Consider the following 17,575-nt stretch of genomic DNA (forward strand, 5'->3'; position numbering starts at 1 on the left):
AAAAGTACACGTAAAAAATAAATGTGTTAACACTGACCTTTGTTGAAGTGTTCATGTTTGTGATAAGTTTGGTTTTTAATCTGTTATCTAATACTGTAACACTGTCAAGTCATGGTTTACATGATTTTGGCTCCAAATGACGTCACCAGCGCAAAAAGGCAGCTCCTGTATCTGACATGATCTGGCTTCAATTTTATATGGTGGGACGAAGTGGAGACGCGTAGTCCATCTTTACATACAGTCACGATCATCTTTATATACAGTCTGTTTGGCGGTATTTGCCGTATTTATGCCAAGCTGGGCAAACCATACATTTCCTGACTGCAAAGAAATTCATCTTCTCATCTAATTAACTTGGATTACTTGCTAAGGAAACAAATAACAATATTTCTAAAAAATGTTGAACAATTCCTTTCGAAGGAGGAAAAATAATAAGAAAAAAAATACGCAGAATTGTTGCTGGTCTTTACTTATAATACAACAAATGAGTAAGGTTTGTTCATGTCCCCCCCCCCTTCTGAGGGTCCAAGGCATAACCTGTCAAGCCATGATAAAGCAGTCACTACAAATCAAGCACAGAGAGAGAGAGAGAGATTTAATGTACAGAGATAAAGGTTTGCATCACTGAGTGCATATTAAAATAAAATCATCTTTGAAGCCTACACATTTCTATCATCACACTGGTTAGTTCAAACTCTAGCAGTGCATCTTATTTTGCATGTAACAATGTTAGTCTTCAAAATTACTAGTCACTACAGCTGAAAGGTTAATGTGGTGAAGTAAAAAGGACAATATTTCCCTCTGAAATGTAAAAGTATGAGGTCTCACAAAATGGAATTACTCACATAAAAAACTACTTCAAAACTAGTATACTAAATGTACTTAGTTACCTTTTTTTTTATCTCTTGACTTAACTAACCCAACCCGTTACTCATTCAGAACACGGTCATGTCGACCTCTCGTTGCGTTAATCTCAGCGTCTGTTCCGAGGATAAAATATAGACTTCGTTTCAGTTTCACTGTATATTAATGTACAAACATGTGAAATGATTTCCGCTCTGAAGAAACATTGTCAAACTGACAGTGAAAGGCTCATATTACATGACACTGTATGATTGTTTCTGGACCATCAAGATGTGTGACAAGAACATTTGTTGTTTTTTTTCACTGAAGTTGATGCTACTTTACAGGAGATAGGAGCGCATCTATTATTGCCAAAGACAACTAAAGTGCATGCTGCTGTACCCACTAACTCAATGGCTTGTACAGTAATTCATAAAACATACATTAATATAATACTCAACCCTATAATACTTACAGGGTTTGCAGCACAATGTGTTCGCATTTCATTTACGTTCGTACAAAATATACCATCATAACATTTTTTTCAAACAAAGTGCTCCAGGTAGCCAAATGAAAAAAACAAAACAAAAAAAAAAAGTTAAATTATTCAATTCAATTAAGTTTCACATTCAACCACCGATAATATCACCTTTGACTTTTGTTTTTGTGCTACGGGGCTGGTGTATAAAGGAAAAAAAAAGAGATATTTAACTCATTGATAAATGTTCAACTAAAGCCCATGTAAAAATAAAAACGGGAAATTTGATACTTTTTATTTTTTTCAAACTTTTTTCAAGCGAATTGAGTTTAGAGTGTAGAAATTTAGCAGTCATAACATTTTGGCACTTCTCTGAGGTTCCCTTTAAGCACACAGTGCATCCACACCCAGTAAAGAAATACTATGCATAAAAGTAGGTTTGTCTTCTGAAAATATTGTACAGTGTATTTGCGCACTATTTTCTGCACACACAAAGTGTGAAGTAAACACAGGCACCACACGTTCTGAAAACCCGGAAACACACCTGAGACTCTACAGCTGAAGATACTTCACCTGGTTCGCGGGCCTGGGCACACGACTGGGCGGAGCAAGTCAACTTAAACGTTTCTCGTCTTCCCCGTCTCAGCAGTATGGTATCATAAACCCCTTTATACAAATGTTACTTGACAACCGGAGCCGCGTTTGGGCTCACGAGTCGTAACCAACGGCTTTGTTGATGTCGAATAAAATTGACAAAGCAGCAATGAGCCATTTGTACGAGGGACTTTTGGATTATCAGCTTGTGAAAAAAATCCCATAACATGGGCTATATCCTCCTCCAGGTGAAGGCTGCTTTTGTAGTTGCCTATTTATTGAGTCAGTGAGCCCGTCTGGCAAGACCTTCCACCGACTGCACCGACCGTGACTCTGCCACGAGCGAGGGCAGCAGTCGCTACTACGTTGTTATAGGTTTTACAACTTGGTAGGTCAGAGGTCATGGTACTGTGAGTAGATGGGTCGACAAAGTGTCCAACTCTGACACATGACACTAGCCCAGTTCCTACCAACAGGCAACGTTTGTTTCATTACAACGAAATTCTCCCAATGACAGTTCCCGTCCCTCGCCGAACCTAACCAGACCCCGAACCGTCTTTTTTTTTAAGAGAGATTTTGTAACGACTTCAGGAGGAACAGACAAATGAGTGTGGGAGCATGGGAACGAGACGAGGGAACACCACGGGCCGCGTGTTTTGTTTTTTTAAAGCGTCAAGAACTGACATGTTTTGCCGTTTAGTTCGGAGGACGTGCCGATTTGCATGAACCTTAAAGCTGGAGTTCCAGTTCCCAAAAAGACGCATTCTACGCTCTCCCACTGTGCTGCAGTGTGAGTGTTGTCGCTCAGGTGTTAGGTCGCTTAGGATAAAAGACGTCTTGAGAAATGAGTTCATGTGACTGTCAACTTCTCTGCAGATCTGCGCAGGGAAGAGCGACAACGCCCGCAAAAACACAGAGGTCAACGTAGTCAAGCTGTACACAAAAAGTATGGAAGAAACAACCACCAAGCGTCTCTTGCGTCTGAGCAGCCAAGAGAAGCGTGTTCCAGGCCTCAACTTCTGCCGAGCCATCGAGTCTGTGTGTTAAAGCTCAACAATATGTCGATAAATTGAGTTCAGCACGTTGCAGTTTTTTTTCACAATCTTGTAACCCGAAAGTTGTGTCCGTTACTGGCGTCGTCAGCATTAATAAATTATTCATGAACATTAATAAACCTATTCGTTATAACTTGTAAACCCTTTGCGACATTTTAAAATTGCATTTAAAGGGTTAATCCAAGACAACGCACTGCGTTTCATACAAAACCAAAATAAATGTTGTCCTTATGAATGGCTTATTTATATGTATTTATATATTTATATTAATGAAGCCATTAGTTACAATTACAATAAATATTTAAAAGTCGTCCCTCGCGTAGTATTGAAAAAAGCTAACCCTAATTAATACTGTGGCTTTGTGACAGTCATACAAAACCAACAATGCAATTTTATCCAATTCCAAGTCAACCCAAGTCAACATCTGGGGCACATCAGGCAGACAAAAATATAAGTTAGATATAATTCACTCTGATAAGCACTGGGTTGAATGCTCTTTTCTTTTCTTTTTTACAGTATTTATAAATGTATTTTGATCAAAAGGAAAATGGGAACTGACAGAAATCAAAAGCATTTTTGGGGATTGACCTTAGTCTACAGAATTCAGTTCAATCACATTATAGACCACAGAAACACATATGATGATGACTGGGTCATACAAAAGTAAATTATTAGTTTTATTATTATTATCTTTATTAGTAGAATTTTTTTTTTTAAATTCCAAAATGTTTTAAATGTAGTCTTGTTAATTGAAAGTACTTTGAAGACTCGTGTTGTAAACCAAACTCAAAACGTCAGCCCTACACTGACTGGAATTGACCAAACCAATTAATCGAGGCCGTCATGACGAGAAAAACCCTCGGGGTCAAAGGCCGTTGGTTGGTACACAAAAAGACTAAAAGTCAAAACTGAACCTTCAGGGCCTCAGTGCACTTCAACAAAGCACTTTTTCTAAGTGTCTGGAATCCTCTCTCTTAGAATAACTGCGGAGGGTGTGAAAAATGTTACCTCCATTTGTACAAGTTAGTTACGTCCACACTAAAAAGACACAAGAATTCTCCAAAAGAGATCATGGAGGTAGTGGGATGCCATTGCCCAAACATGTTGTCGGACAAAATGTAATGCAACCAACCGTGTTTAAAGCAAACTGAGGCCTCTTAAGAACCCCAGAAGTTGGGATGGGAGGAAAACGTGCTTTTCCACCTAATGAATTACAAAGAAAGTGGCCCGGATTCGGAAAAAGACCTGAACCATTATACCAGACTAGTGGGCAAACAACAGACGTCCAACCTCTATGGCGTGCCGTGAGGCTGATGACATCAGAACTCACGCAGGCCGACCACAGAGAGCAGTGAATTTGCACTAGAGCACAACGAGTGTACACGGGAAAAAGAACGTTTAATTTAAACAAAGTAAAGTGATAAGTACGGGTGACAGGTCATCTGAGATATATTCACACCTGGTCACTATTTGTTAGCGTATGGTTTGAGGCCATTCAAGTGTTAACTTAAACTTTTTTCACTCTGGTTTCACTCAAGCTCAGTAGATTTTCAGCACAATGTACAGTATATACATGGATTAACACATGAGGACAAGACAACAAAGTATAAGTTAATTCAATAATTTATCGTAACCTTGAAGGACACCCCTACCTGCTATGTTGTGGTAACTGTATGTGAAACATAATAGAGAGATTGTGATTGTGAGGGGGGAAAAAATTAAGATAACTTTTCAAAGATTAAATAAACTGGTTACAGCTCACTATACTAAATGTTAATTCGTGTGAGTGTGTGTGTGTGTGTGTGTGTGTGTGTGTGTGTGTGGGGGGGGGGGGGGTCATCATCCTCACACATGAGATGCACATGGATTCAGATAATTGTGTTAAATGATCTCATTCTATGAAATGAACCGGCTTTGTTTTCTTGTGATTGCAAAATCATCACATTTCAAACTGACGTATGATCATTAGAGATAACTGGAGGAAAGTCATATTGTGGAAAATTTGGGAGCGAGTAGCAGCCAACACTAACCTCCCGCATTCATCTCAAGTCATAAAGGGGCACTGCTCCCCTTGGGTTGAATGAGATCAACTGCCTCAAATCAAGGAATTCCATCCACAATTTAAATCGTCAATAATCCAAACAGGGAGATTCCAGATAAATGCAACCTAAATGAGATCCCTTCACCGGGTGTCGGGCCTCGTCCTGAAAGACGACAAGGTTGACGAAAGGAAGACATTTGGGTTGCACTCTAATCGGGAGGCCTTCTGTACGGAGCATTCACCAGGACAGGGCCCCGGAACACGCTGACACAAATCGCACATCCCGTAGAACAGGGAATGTTCGAAAGCTGGAGGACGAGACTGATGTTGAGAAAAAACCCTGGGCTACCTCATCTAGCCAGCCGCCGCCGCTGCAAGGAGCAGGTAGAAAATGATGGCATGGCCATGATCTCTTTCCTGCCACAAGGGAGCAGTCTCTGACATTTGTAATACTGTCAGGAATATTACAGCAGCCCATGTTTAAAGTCACATTCTGATTCTGATTTTAGGAGGGATTAGCAACCAGGCAGAGCAGTCAACTGCCCCTCGAAAGCTCCAGGCGCACTTGGGGGTCGTGTGGTCTGTGTCATTTTAAAGGGGACACATTGTGCTCATATTCAGGTTCATACTTTTGCTAAATGTGTTTTTATTTTTTTATAATGTTGTTGGGTTACTTTGTGCCCAGATAGCAAAATAATAATTTCATTGTCATAATATAGGATCCCAAGAAAAAAAAAATTGTATAATGTAAGTAATTACACCCATGGCCTCTCCAGCCTTGCATATTTTTTCCACGTTCACTCCGGGCAGCAAATAATAGGGCATCACTTTAGATGAGTGGTGATTTTCTTTGGCTACAAACAACGGCGTCAAATGGCCTCCTCTTTTTTCTTATGCTCATTGGAATAGGGTGAGGGGTTGTGGCCATTCTACATTTACCTTTTTTCCCCCCAAAGGACATCTGTTTAATAATTGATTTCTTCTTTGTTACAACTTTTCCAAAATTGACTCATTATTTCTATTTCTTCAAATCATAGGCCCAGTCATCCTCATTTTTGCATACCAGAAGACGAAGGTGGTCAAGGCATAATGCTTCTGTGCCACACACTCTGTGAGGACATTTTAAAGGGAGAGTTAGGGAGTGTAAAGAGCGTGTGTGTGTGTGTGTGTGTGTGTGTGTGTGTGTGTGTGTGTATGTGTGTGTGTATGTGTGTGTGTGTGTACGATGCTATGGATCACTAGAGACGTTTTATTAATATTTTAGGCCCGTTACGATGCCTCTAGAATATGTAAGTAGGTATCCAGATTTAAGAAAAAAAAGGATCACAGGTAGGTGGAGGCCAAAGAATGTCAAATGTTAAGTTAATAATTTGATATATGGTCCACAGCAATGCAAGCAGCTTTTGCGAGGCTGTACTTAGGCACGGTGCTTTGAGCTAGATGCTAATGTCCGTGTGCTGACACGCACACGATGACGGTTAAAATGTTGAGGTTTAAGCAGGTATGATGTTTAATGCGTTTGTCATCTTAGTTAACCGTGGTAGCATTGCCCACATCTGCTAATCAGCGCTTCGAAAATGACGACTAAAGCTGATGGGAATACCGTTAGTTTTGCAGGTCTTTGGGCATAATCCAAAGTATAAGACAACGTGAATAAGCTGGTGCCACCTGAAAGGTCGGAGGATCACCAGTGTTATTACAATATAACCTGAGGGAAACATAAATGTGGGTTCTAAATTTTGGGAGGCACTATGAAAACTATGGTGGTCACTAGGATTCATCCTCTGGGATCTCTGCACTAAATGTCGATGACAATCCCTCCAAATGTTAATGAGATATTGAACTGAAATGGGATGATTTCATCTTCCGCCAATGCTTTCCACTGCCAACACAGCCAATGAGATCATATTTTTTTGGTACAATGTTGTTTTATCGCTCCAATAGAACTTCGTTCACACACTTGGGGAATCTACGGCACGGAGCCCCGGGGCTGTTCTGGGGGCTCACGGTAGATCAACACCGATGGAAACGCGTGCAATTAGATTGCGGTTGCATGGTCTGCTCAGGAGCTTTCCCTTTGCGCACAGACAGATCCCCAATGGGTCTGTTTCCTTCTGCAGGGAAGTGCGCTGTCGTACTGCCTGGCCAGTCCACCATCACAACAGCAATCCAACAAATGGCAAGCTCACTCGGCTTTTAAAGGGAATGGGAGATGGAGCTCTGATTGGTTTATTGCATGTTACACCCATACACGCCCGTGATTGATCCAGAGGCCAGGTACCATCCTTTTGTGCCTTTCTGAAGCAACATGTGTATTTCTTTCTTTCTGCAGTTAAACAAAAAGTGGATTTGGACATGCACTAAACGCAGTTGTGCCATACACGTAGATCCTAAAAAAATAAATAAAGCCCCTCAATTTCGTCATTGAAGAAACGTCCAGACGCGTTTCAGCTGCCACGGTAGTGGGGTTGATAATGGCAGCGATGGCTCAGCTCACTAGCTAATGTACAAATGCTGAATATACAAAAATGCATTTTTGCTGAAAATGTTTTTGAGTCGCTTCAATTTCAAAAATAACATTTGTGGAACTCAACATGTTGCGGCTGCACCCATTTTCTTACAATATTTTAGATGTTTGATTTTTTTTTAAAAACCTAATCCAAAGGGAAACCCAAACACATTCAGATTAGATTGCTTTTCTCAAATATAATCCATTATGTTTTCCAATGACTAAAATTGGTATTTAATTTGTATTCAGTAACTACCACCCTAACCACGTCATCACTACTCATCTACACTTCAGTTTAAGGTATCCTGATTTGAATTGGCAAATGTCAGTTGTGCGGAAATGAGTATTGTCCTCAGCCACTGTATAATGAGCAATATTATGTTCGTATCTAGACTGTAAACTAGGGATTAGTTTATTGGAGCTAAATCACAGAGGGAACACTATTACTTGAAATGTAATGCTCGCTAATATTAGGGATGTTTACACATATAACATTATATTTCTGTTAATTCTAACACGGTTATTTTCACCCTACTCCTTCTCCCTGCATTAAGTGAAGCCATTAGTAAACTGCACAGTAGTCTCTTAAACAGGTTCAAGCATGAGCATTTTTGTTTGGCATTATGCTAGCAATTTACAAAGGTAAGCCTAGATTACACTTAATTTACACTTAAGATCCTCAGCAGGTAATAATTTCTGTTAACGTTTTATTGCAGCATTTAGGTAAAAATATTAAATTAGGACCTTAACAATAACAATAATAATAATAAACAAAACAAAAAGACATAGCCTAAGGAATAACTAGGACCCTAGGACCCAAGGAAGGGTCCGTTGTAATCCGTTTTGTGACAGAGCATGTTGGTTTGACTTCTGTAGAGATGTGTCATTCATGTTATGGAAGTAATGCAAGTTAACAGACGCTCCATCAGCATTACGTGATGGGACCTGTAAGTTACCCCTATTTGATCCTGAACGATTCCTTTTCAGTCTAACTTATACACAACCTGTCTGTGTAGTTTTAATAAAGTGCCCCCAGCGGTGTGCAGATTTAGTAACCCAGTAACACAGCCGGTGTACATATTTCAAAGTTGTTATACTTACAGAGAGAACTGCGATGAACGATTTCAGAAGACCTAAGGGAACTTATCATTTGCATGTTGACTGTTTTTATAGTTTTAGGTTTCATCTCTGCTGTTAGTGTGAGAAAGCTTCCCCAGGCTCGTCACTCTTACTGCACCTTTCCATGTCATAAGACATACAGGGTGAACATAATATCAAAAACACCTGCAATCACTGTAATACAACTCAAATTCAAGCTAAATCAAAAAAATGATGATCCTACTCTATTGTCATTTTTGAGGCTATAGTTTCTAGTGTTGGAGTGCGCTAGGATACAGTCACATCAGCATTGATAACAATGACGTTTTTGACTTAATGAAATTTGAGATATTTGGTAGGAGTAGGAGATTGAATAGCATAATCCCACCGATCCAAAATAGGCCGGTGGGATTATGCTATTTAATCTCCCTACTTTATGTTGGCTGCACTAAATATTAAATTCACCTCAAAACTACAGCCTTAAAAACACTAATGAAAAAAGAAATGAATGGTTGTATCAACACATCTCTGAAACCAATTCCATTTTAAAAACTTTAGAAATGTGCTATGTCAGAGACTTATTGTAGCTGATTACGTGATGTGTTTGTGATTTTATGTCCACGCTGTGTATTTGCTTTTTAACTGTTGATTTGAACTCGCTGCATTGTTAGTAGTTTTGTTTTGCAGAAACTACATTTTGTTTCCTGGGATTCTGTCTCCTCAGGACCGAGGGGTTTTGTTTTTTTCCGTAAAGTGTAATTGAGTTGTGTCCATTCATCGTGGTCTAGACCCTTGTCTTTAATCCTTTCTGGTGTCTTCGTCTTCTACTCCTTTCCATCCACCTTCAGTAACTAGACGACGTCTGACTCCACCACGCACTGCTCGGTGTACTCCTTCACCAGCTCCACACCCAAGGTGTTCTGGCAGAAATCGGCCATGGGCTTCCAGAGCGGTGGGTCCAGGAACATCTGGCACATCACATGACCCTTCAGGGTGGTGGTGTGGCGCTGCAGGTGGCACAAGAACTGCTGCCGAACCAGGTCCAGGTCTTTACCGAACATGTCAATATTCAGGTAATACCTGGTTCAGAAAATGTGCGTCAGTTGACTGGGTAAAAGAATGGTCGATTCTGAAAATGAACAACTTTTCTCTTACATTTGATGGGTATCTTAAAGCCACGACATGAAGTATCTAATTCAATTTCAGATCTGGCGCCCCCTAGTATTAATATTAAAATATACTATGGTAGACAGCTGTGCATGCCATTTTATAGTTGTGCACTTACTTATGGACTGTACTTGTGGCTGACTTAACTAGCAAGAATCTGTTTGGCATTATAAATGAATAAATGAAAGGACAGTTACCAGTCATCTCCAATGGGCACCCTGAAAGGGAAGGTACACAGGCTGGCCACAGTGGGGCTGGACACATCATCCACCATCCAATCAATGTCCTTCTTCAGGAGGATGGCCATGTTACTGGGCAAAAGCTTGAATGGCTGCCAGTCTTGAATGATGGTGGCATTGGGAAGGACCCCCCGCATCAAGTCGGTGGTCAGATACAGCCGTTGGATAGCTGTATGGTCAAGACGCACCAGAGGACAGTTAGAGGAGGAGGTGGACAAAGAGGATTGGATGTCTCCACCCACACCAAGCTCAGACAGTCGGAGCTTGAGATCCTCAGCTCTGAAGCGCACCAGCAGAATACCCTGTGGAACAACAGTAAATGCACTGATGCAAAGCAAGACTTATAACCTTTTTAATAAAGCATGTTGGTCATCACCAACAAGCATAGATCAAGACAAAGAAAGGGGGGTTTTATTACTATTTTGTGGTCAGTACCTGCTTGGTTATGATGCGGTACTTCTGGAAGTCCTTTGGTCCGAGCTGGTCATCACGAGTCAGGCGGCTTACTTTGACCTCTGGATACTTGGACTTGACCAGTTCAGAGCAAAAGCGCAGCAGAACTCCTGCCACGCCCTTGCCCCTTTCCTGAGGGGCAACGCGGAGACCTTCCACCAGCATGGTCTCCCCATCATCAATCACACACACCGACTCCAGAGCAATCTGCCGAGAGCGGCACAGAGGAAGAGGGAAGACACACAAAAAAATAACACGACTATTACTTTAGCATTGTCCTTTTTAGAATCCGTGTGGCTTCTATGTGGAGTTTGCATGTGTCTGCGTGGACTTTATCTGGGTACCCCGGCTTCCTCCCTTAGTCCAAAGACATGCAGGTTAGGTTGACTAGAGACTCTAAACTGCGTGTGACTGTTGCTTGTGTCCAGGGTGTATTCCTGACTCCTGCCCAATGTCAGCTGGGATTGGCTCCATTCAGTATCTAAGATACATTCTTTGCATCGCAAGTGTTTTTTTCTGGTTGGGTTTTGGGTTTGGTCCTTAAATGGTCTAATGCCATGGATGTCTATATTCCATGTCAAAAATGTGCATATTTTCATGGGAGATGCACCACATAACCTCTCCTATTATTATTTATAAAATGAACATAAGTAGAAGTGATCATTACTTCTTAGTACACTCTGGAAGTCATGACATTCCTCACCATGTAAAACTAACCTTATTATGATATTAAAGTATAATAATCTCAGTTAATTATACTGGGTCTTGACTATGACTTTTTCTTAACCCGCATAATTCTTAAATATTTTCATACTCTACATTGAACTTACCACTTTTCCATGTTTGCGGGCCAATATGACTGTACGGTTACTCTCCTGCAGCCAGTTGGTGTATCTGGTGGGCAAGTAGTCAAGGCCTCCATAGATGTCCTGGCTCATAGCCATGATCTCATCGAAGTCCTCCTCGGTCGCCACTGCAAACTGTAGGCCAGCCTGGGACAGGGCCTCTGGCAGCTGGGGCATAGTCAGGCTGGTATCAATCTTCATCTTGAAACAACTGCTGAGATACAAAGTGGAGGAGAGATTATTGTGGCTTGCGTTCACCAAGTGTCTCAGAGCAGGATGCCCTTCTCAGTCGGGCAACAACGATCTTCAAAGATACTGTATGTCTTCTTGAATAACAGCTGTTTGTATCTCCGTTCGTTCGCTATGTGTAATCACCCAACAACAGAGAACAAATATAATAAATGCAGCGATTTATCTGCCAATTAAAGTGATATAATGGAAAGAATGATTACATTCGTGGCTCTGGGCACAAAGGGAAAGAAAAATGCCTATCGACTGCTGCACGCACGCCATTTCATCACCACAGCATCAGCAGCAACGAGCAGCAATCTATCACAGTGGCCCATACGACGCGCTCCGTGTTAGAGGCTGGATTCTGTAGCGTTACAGATGGAAGGAAGGAAAACACTGTGCAACCAGGACTGACATATAGGCCTACGTCTTGGCAGATAGTTTGTGACAAATTGGTATTGAAAATAGGCCTTCTTCACAAATGACAATAGAAGCCTGAGCACTAACCCAGTAAGGTTTATAAAAGTCGACATTGACTTGGAACTGAAAAACAAAGGAGAAAGGGGATGAGGTAAGCACAGGAATGAATTACAAACAGGACACAAAGAGATTATGCCGCCACGTGACCTGAAGTCAGGCCTGCACCACACGATGCGTGCCACAGGGGACAAAAACATTCACAGCCCTCTCAACGAGTACAACTACTGAATGCCACTCTCTGACTCAACAGAAAGACGATCGCAGGTCCCGGAGCACTGACCAGAGGGGGAACCAAACGCACAGTGACTGCCAGGAGAGATCAATTCCAGGTAGCTGAGTTGGATTTAAGGACTTGGTAAAAGCGAGGGGGAAGGCCGATGAATAGAAGGACCAAAAACTGAGACAGACGGCTGAAGAGAACGACAGACAGAAACACGGAGAGGGATGGGACACAACAGTAATGACAACAGGCACAGGAAGTGGGGGACTGGCACCTGCTTTGATCCCTGTCTTTTCCCATAAATCCTCTAAATCCAAGCCCTCGCGGCCCTAATCCGTACACCACCACTCACTGATACCCGCTCCATATTACAAGCATGGGTATTTGTCCATAGTTTAGCTGAAGAACACACACAGAACCAAACGCACAAAATGTGACGGAACAAAATTGTTCTGCCGTAAAGCTTTACATGATAGGACACATGAGGTAGAGATCATTACTTGTGTGTTATAGGTTATGTGATAGGGTGAGGGTCATTAGAGCAGGCACGCAAAAGTGTTCTGGCAGCAGTGCTGTGGGACAGATGAAAATGCAATGGTGAATAAGACTGGATGCAACTGAACAAAGCCTCTGAGCACACAGGTGCAAGGGGGTTCGCTCTTTCCACTAAAGATAACCACAAACGAGAGGCTTGCTCAGAGGAGTTCTGCATTTAATAAGGACAGGGTGCAATACATGAACAGACGATGCAGCATTGTGCGATCAAACAGAATGAAACAAGCTTTGAAGAACAAGCACAAAAAGAGGACATGCAACATAAGAATCCAGACAAAAGATAAGTGATACAATATGATAAGATACCAAAAAAAAAATGATTAAAGCCCCCAGTGTGTAATTTTTGTACTTTTCTGGCGGCATCTGGTGGTAAAGTTGCAAACCGCAACCAACTCAGCCCCCGACAGGGGACATTTTATGGTGGCGCGCCGCTAATTCCATTTCCGCTGCGTTCCTTTATACCCAAATAGTAAATCTATGATTATACCCCGGAAGTCGGGGTGGTGATTTTTTTCCGACCTCCCGAGTCGCAGTGGAACCGGAACGCACCGCAACACGACGTAGCAAACATGGCGACTTACACGGAGGTCGGGCCCCCCTAGTGTATCTATATTTAACTAATTTAATGTTGACGAAAAAACATCGGCTCTTTGTTGTAGGTGGGTGATTATACATGTATGAACACATTTTATGGACAATATATTAAATTTCTGTGAATACATTCTTCTAAATATTACACAGTGTAGCTTCAAGTACATGATAACATACAATACAATATAGGCAGGGCCTATAAAAAAACTATTTTTAAACTATTCTCTCTTTTTTGTTTAAAAAAATCTTCCCTGTGCCGGTTTGCTCTTTGCAAAAGTGCACGGCCTATCTTTCCCCCAGCCAATGTCGTGAATTACAGGAGGAAATTCAGCGTGAGATAAAAAAAAATAAAAATCTGCAAATTGAACAGTTCCACAGCAATACACTCATGTTTTGCAGTGGCACTGAGGACAGACAGTTTCAAAAACACCCGGCCCGAGCTGTGGGGGGCACCAAGTAGATATCAATGCAAGTAAAATATCCAGGTGACCGCAAATCGTTGCACAACAACACAGATGTTAGAAGGCTACCTCAAAGACAGTCCTGGCTACTGAAGCGGTACAAATTAAAAAAAAAAAAAGGAGGCTCATGAGAATCCTGTGAGGAGGTTTGAACAACACAGAGGCAGAGGCCAATATGGACCCAACGGACCGGTAATGTCCCTCGATCTCCACGGCATGGAATAGTTTGACATCACGGCCACCAACAAACAGAATGCCCCTTTATGCAATAAACACCGGACAAAAATCTGATTACTGAAGACATATCCATCCCTGAATGCCCTTGCACTCCAGAAGACAAAGTTGATGTGTGCACAGGACTCGACTGTCCGCGTGCCTCGCGCACAGCGCTGGCTGTGAGGCCGGGACTCTCAAACACGGCACAGTGATCCGCTTCCAGGCACATTGTGTGTTTGGCCAGGTGTGTCACTCGGGTAAGCCCGTGTTACCCTGGCCAGCTTTTTGCATCTTGCATCACAAATATGACAGCGAGCATTGCTCACCCCGCATTGACTGCATTGAAAGAAACCACTTTTGGTTCTACATTGCCCTGGCACAGTATGGATGTATCATACAGTCGCTGTACGATTCGGTCCAGTTCGACAGAGTTCAGTGCCCAACCTCACACTCAATGGTATAAGGGCATTTTGGGATCGTTCCTGTCTAATCTGCCAGAGCAGCTCTGAACGTACTGCCACCCTGCTTGACAAAGACACACCGTGAAACAAACTTAACACAAAGGGTCTCTCACTCGACCTGTTTATGTGTAAAACATCTAGCGAACAGCTTGGCTGTTCCGCATTAGCGTCGCCCTTCTTGCCCACTGGTTCCCCCTCTCTGTGGATCACATCTGCCCTCTTGGGGATGGATGGTTTCATAGGGAGAGGATTAATGGGACTGATGGGGCTGAAATCACAGATGGCTGCACAGACGCGGAGGGCAGCGTTATACTTGAGGGTTTTTTCACAATCACACGGGAGCGGCGAAGCAACAAAGACAGTGCTTTAGTGCCACTCCAATGGAAAAGTACTACGTTCAAGGCATCAACGTGTGAAATAGAACAGTCATCGCATATCCATTGGGTGGTAAGATGGCTAAGGTGGGCAACAGCAAATAGCGATGTGCCATTCGACCTCTGCAGCTCATCCCGAATGCACTGGTACTCGCCTACCGTGCTGCGAATGGCTCAGGCCCTTCGTACATCCAGAACATGGTCAAGTGTTACACCCCGGCCCGTCTCCATTCTGCTCCTGCGAAACGGCTTGCGACTCCCTATCTTTGAGGGGCGAGCAGCCACCCTGATTGTAATCAACCATTAAAAATATACACATATATATATATCTACAAAGGTGCACTTGAAGCCGTTTTATGTACTCTCTTGATCCTTGCACCCGTGGGTAATATCTTCACGGTTGAATGCGCTTAGTGTAAGTCTCTTTGGACAAAAGCATCAGCTAAACGAATGTAATGAAAAAGACTGCACCTCAACTCCAGCACCCAGACACACCAGGAGTCCAGGAAGCGTGTGCAGAAATATGATCAAGCCTCTGGATCAAGAATCCAAAAACATACACGAGAATACACGAGCCACACGTGAACGTTGCTGACGTTCACGTACTCTATTGATGGATGAACGCAGCGTGTCATGTGTTATCTACCTTTGTCCCCCAACCTCAAATGTCTTATTCCACATGCACTAAAGGCCAAGAGGTGAACTTGGAGAAGGGGTTGTGACATTAGAAGACACTTGAGTAACCTGCACGCTGTCGATCACGCAGAACCAAAGGAGCAATCCGAATCACTCTGGACTGCTTCCTGGCCATGGAAAATAACATTTCCTTCTCTCCACTAATTGTCACTCTTTTTTTCTTTACAGTCGTCTACAATCATACACCTGCCATGGAACTAGTTGCATGCTACTTACACAAGCCAAAGTTATTTCTTTGTAACATACACAACGCACGTAACCATTGCGCTGGTGTTTCGGGATGTTGGCACGACGGGTTTGCAGCGGTAGTGGGAAGTGAACCTGTGTTTGCTTAAGCGATCTTTTGATGCCATTGGAGAGGGGATCAGAGGGGGACAGTCTGTCCCTCAGGGGAGCTGTTGGTTTATGGAGAATAACACAGAAATGCTAGACATGTTCCAATAATCTATCAATCAGCCATGTGAGCTGTGAGGGTATTTGTAATGAAAACACTGTCCGGCCAAGCGCACACACACACACACACACACACACACACACAGTGAACACACAGTGAACACTGGTATTTTTCCATCATGCTTTGATGAGCTGTCAAGCCTGGATGGGTCGTCCAGCCCGGCCAATGAGAGCAATGTAGTTTGTTTTTGTGTTTCCGTCTCTTTCTCTCTCTCCCACACACACACACACACACACACACACACACACACATGCGCACACACACACACACACGCACACACACACACACACGCACATACTCATTGATTCATTTTCCCCTATACACTCTAATGCTCTTCCTCTCTTCGCCTGGCAGTAAACTCCAAAACAAAATGGAAGTTGGCAAAGATTGTTGAGCGGCTATCAAATACGGCACTGTGAGCAAATGCCAGTATGCCATGTCACAACGGGGGAGCTTGGAGTAGTACTGTCAAACAAAAAAAAACACACAACCACTATTACACTAAGGATGCAGACAAAAAAATCTTCTAGCAGTCAGGACTAACATCAGTTAAAACCTAGGTTGGAATTTACCAAATGCAAACTTTTTGTTTGTTTGTTTGCTGTACACCAATATTTTTGCTGAGGTAAGAGCATTATAGGAATGCTCAGTTAAAGATCAATCATCTGATGATTTATTATAAAGTGCAGAACTCCACATGTGAACAAGGGCAACTATACCCATCATGAATATACAATTCAGTCTCCATTAAACCCCCCCCCCCCCCCCCCCCCCCACACACACACACACACACATAACAGGTCTCTTGAGCACCCAAATAATACAAAACTCAAAGGAACACACCATGTCGTTGGGAGATTATCCTGTTGGTCAAGTGATGAGAACATGGACACCAAAATCATTCATGTCCCCGGGGCAGATCCATGGCTCCAGTGCTTCATGCCAGTAGACTCCATGCTGACGCAAACACATAAGCATACCACCCTGTTGCTCGATAGCAGGCTCCATGTCATTTTTCCCACGTGGCCCCCGCCTATACATGAAACAAACCAGTGACACACAGGCACCAGAAAACGATTAGTTGATGAATCTGTTAATCATCACTCTGTGCTTGTTGCCATGAAAAAAAATACATGTTTTTTTTTTCCAATGTACATTGCTGTAAATTTACTTGTTTCTATGCATCGTACTGAAAAAGTCTGATCATTATTACAGTATCAAACACCTTAATGCGCATGACCCTTATTTGTGAAGTTTATAAACAGAAAGATTGACACAATTGAATAATGCCTATTGGTTAAGCCATGTCATGACATCTATGGCTTTTAACATCTGTTGTCCAGTCAAGTACAACATTATTATATTCATCAATTTCATAATAAAAAATGTGGACTCCACTGTTCCACATTATAAAGACAGATCTCATAGTTCCTATGTATTCCCAGATGTCACTCGCCACAAAAAGGGAAGCTTATGTCTTAAATCAAGTCACATTCGCACATTCACACACACAT

General features: G+C 42.3%; 1 protein-coding gene across 2 annotated transcripts in view; it reads right to left on the bottom strand.

Annotated features, from left to right (window-relative positions):
• Positions 1-574: 574 nt before the first annotated feature.
• The window catches only part of nat16 (N-acetyltransferase 16), a 28,825-nt gene continuing 11,824 nt past the window's right edge, over positions 575-17,575 (bottom strand). The window contains exons 2-5 of one of the 2 annotated variants that reach the window (XM_035623529.2): positions 11,308-11,533; positions 10,460-10,684; positions 9,983-10,326; positions 575-9,698 (exon numbers count right to left, since the gene is read on the bottom strand). In XM_035623529.2, the coding sequence (XP_035479422.1) occupies positions 9,470-9,698; positions 9,983-10,326; positions 10,460-10,684; positions 11,308-11,523 (1,014 nt within the window). In that variant the 5' untranslated portion in view covers positions 11,524-11,533 and the 3' untranslated portion in view covers positions 575-9,469. Of the gene's footprint in view, positions 9,699-9,982; positions 10,327-10,459; positions 10,685-11,307; positions 11,537-17,575 lie in introns of both variants that reach the window. The other variant, XM_035623539.2, reaches the window with a different exon arrangement.

The sequence above is a fragment of the Scophthalmus maximus genome, chromosome 1 (assembly GCF_022379125.1).
Source record: "Scophthalmus maximus strain ysfricsl-2021 chromosome 1, ASM2237912v1, whole genome shotgun sequence".
NCBI classification, from domain to species: domain Eukaryota; kingdom Metazoa; phylum Chordata; class Actinopteri; order Pleuronectiformes; family Scophthalmidae; genus Scophthalmus; species Scophthalmus maximus.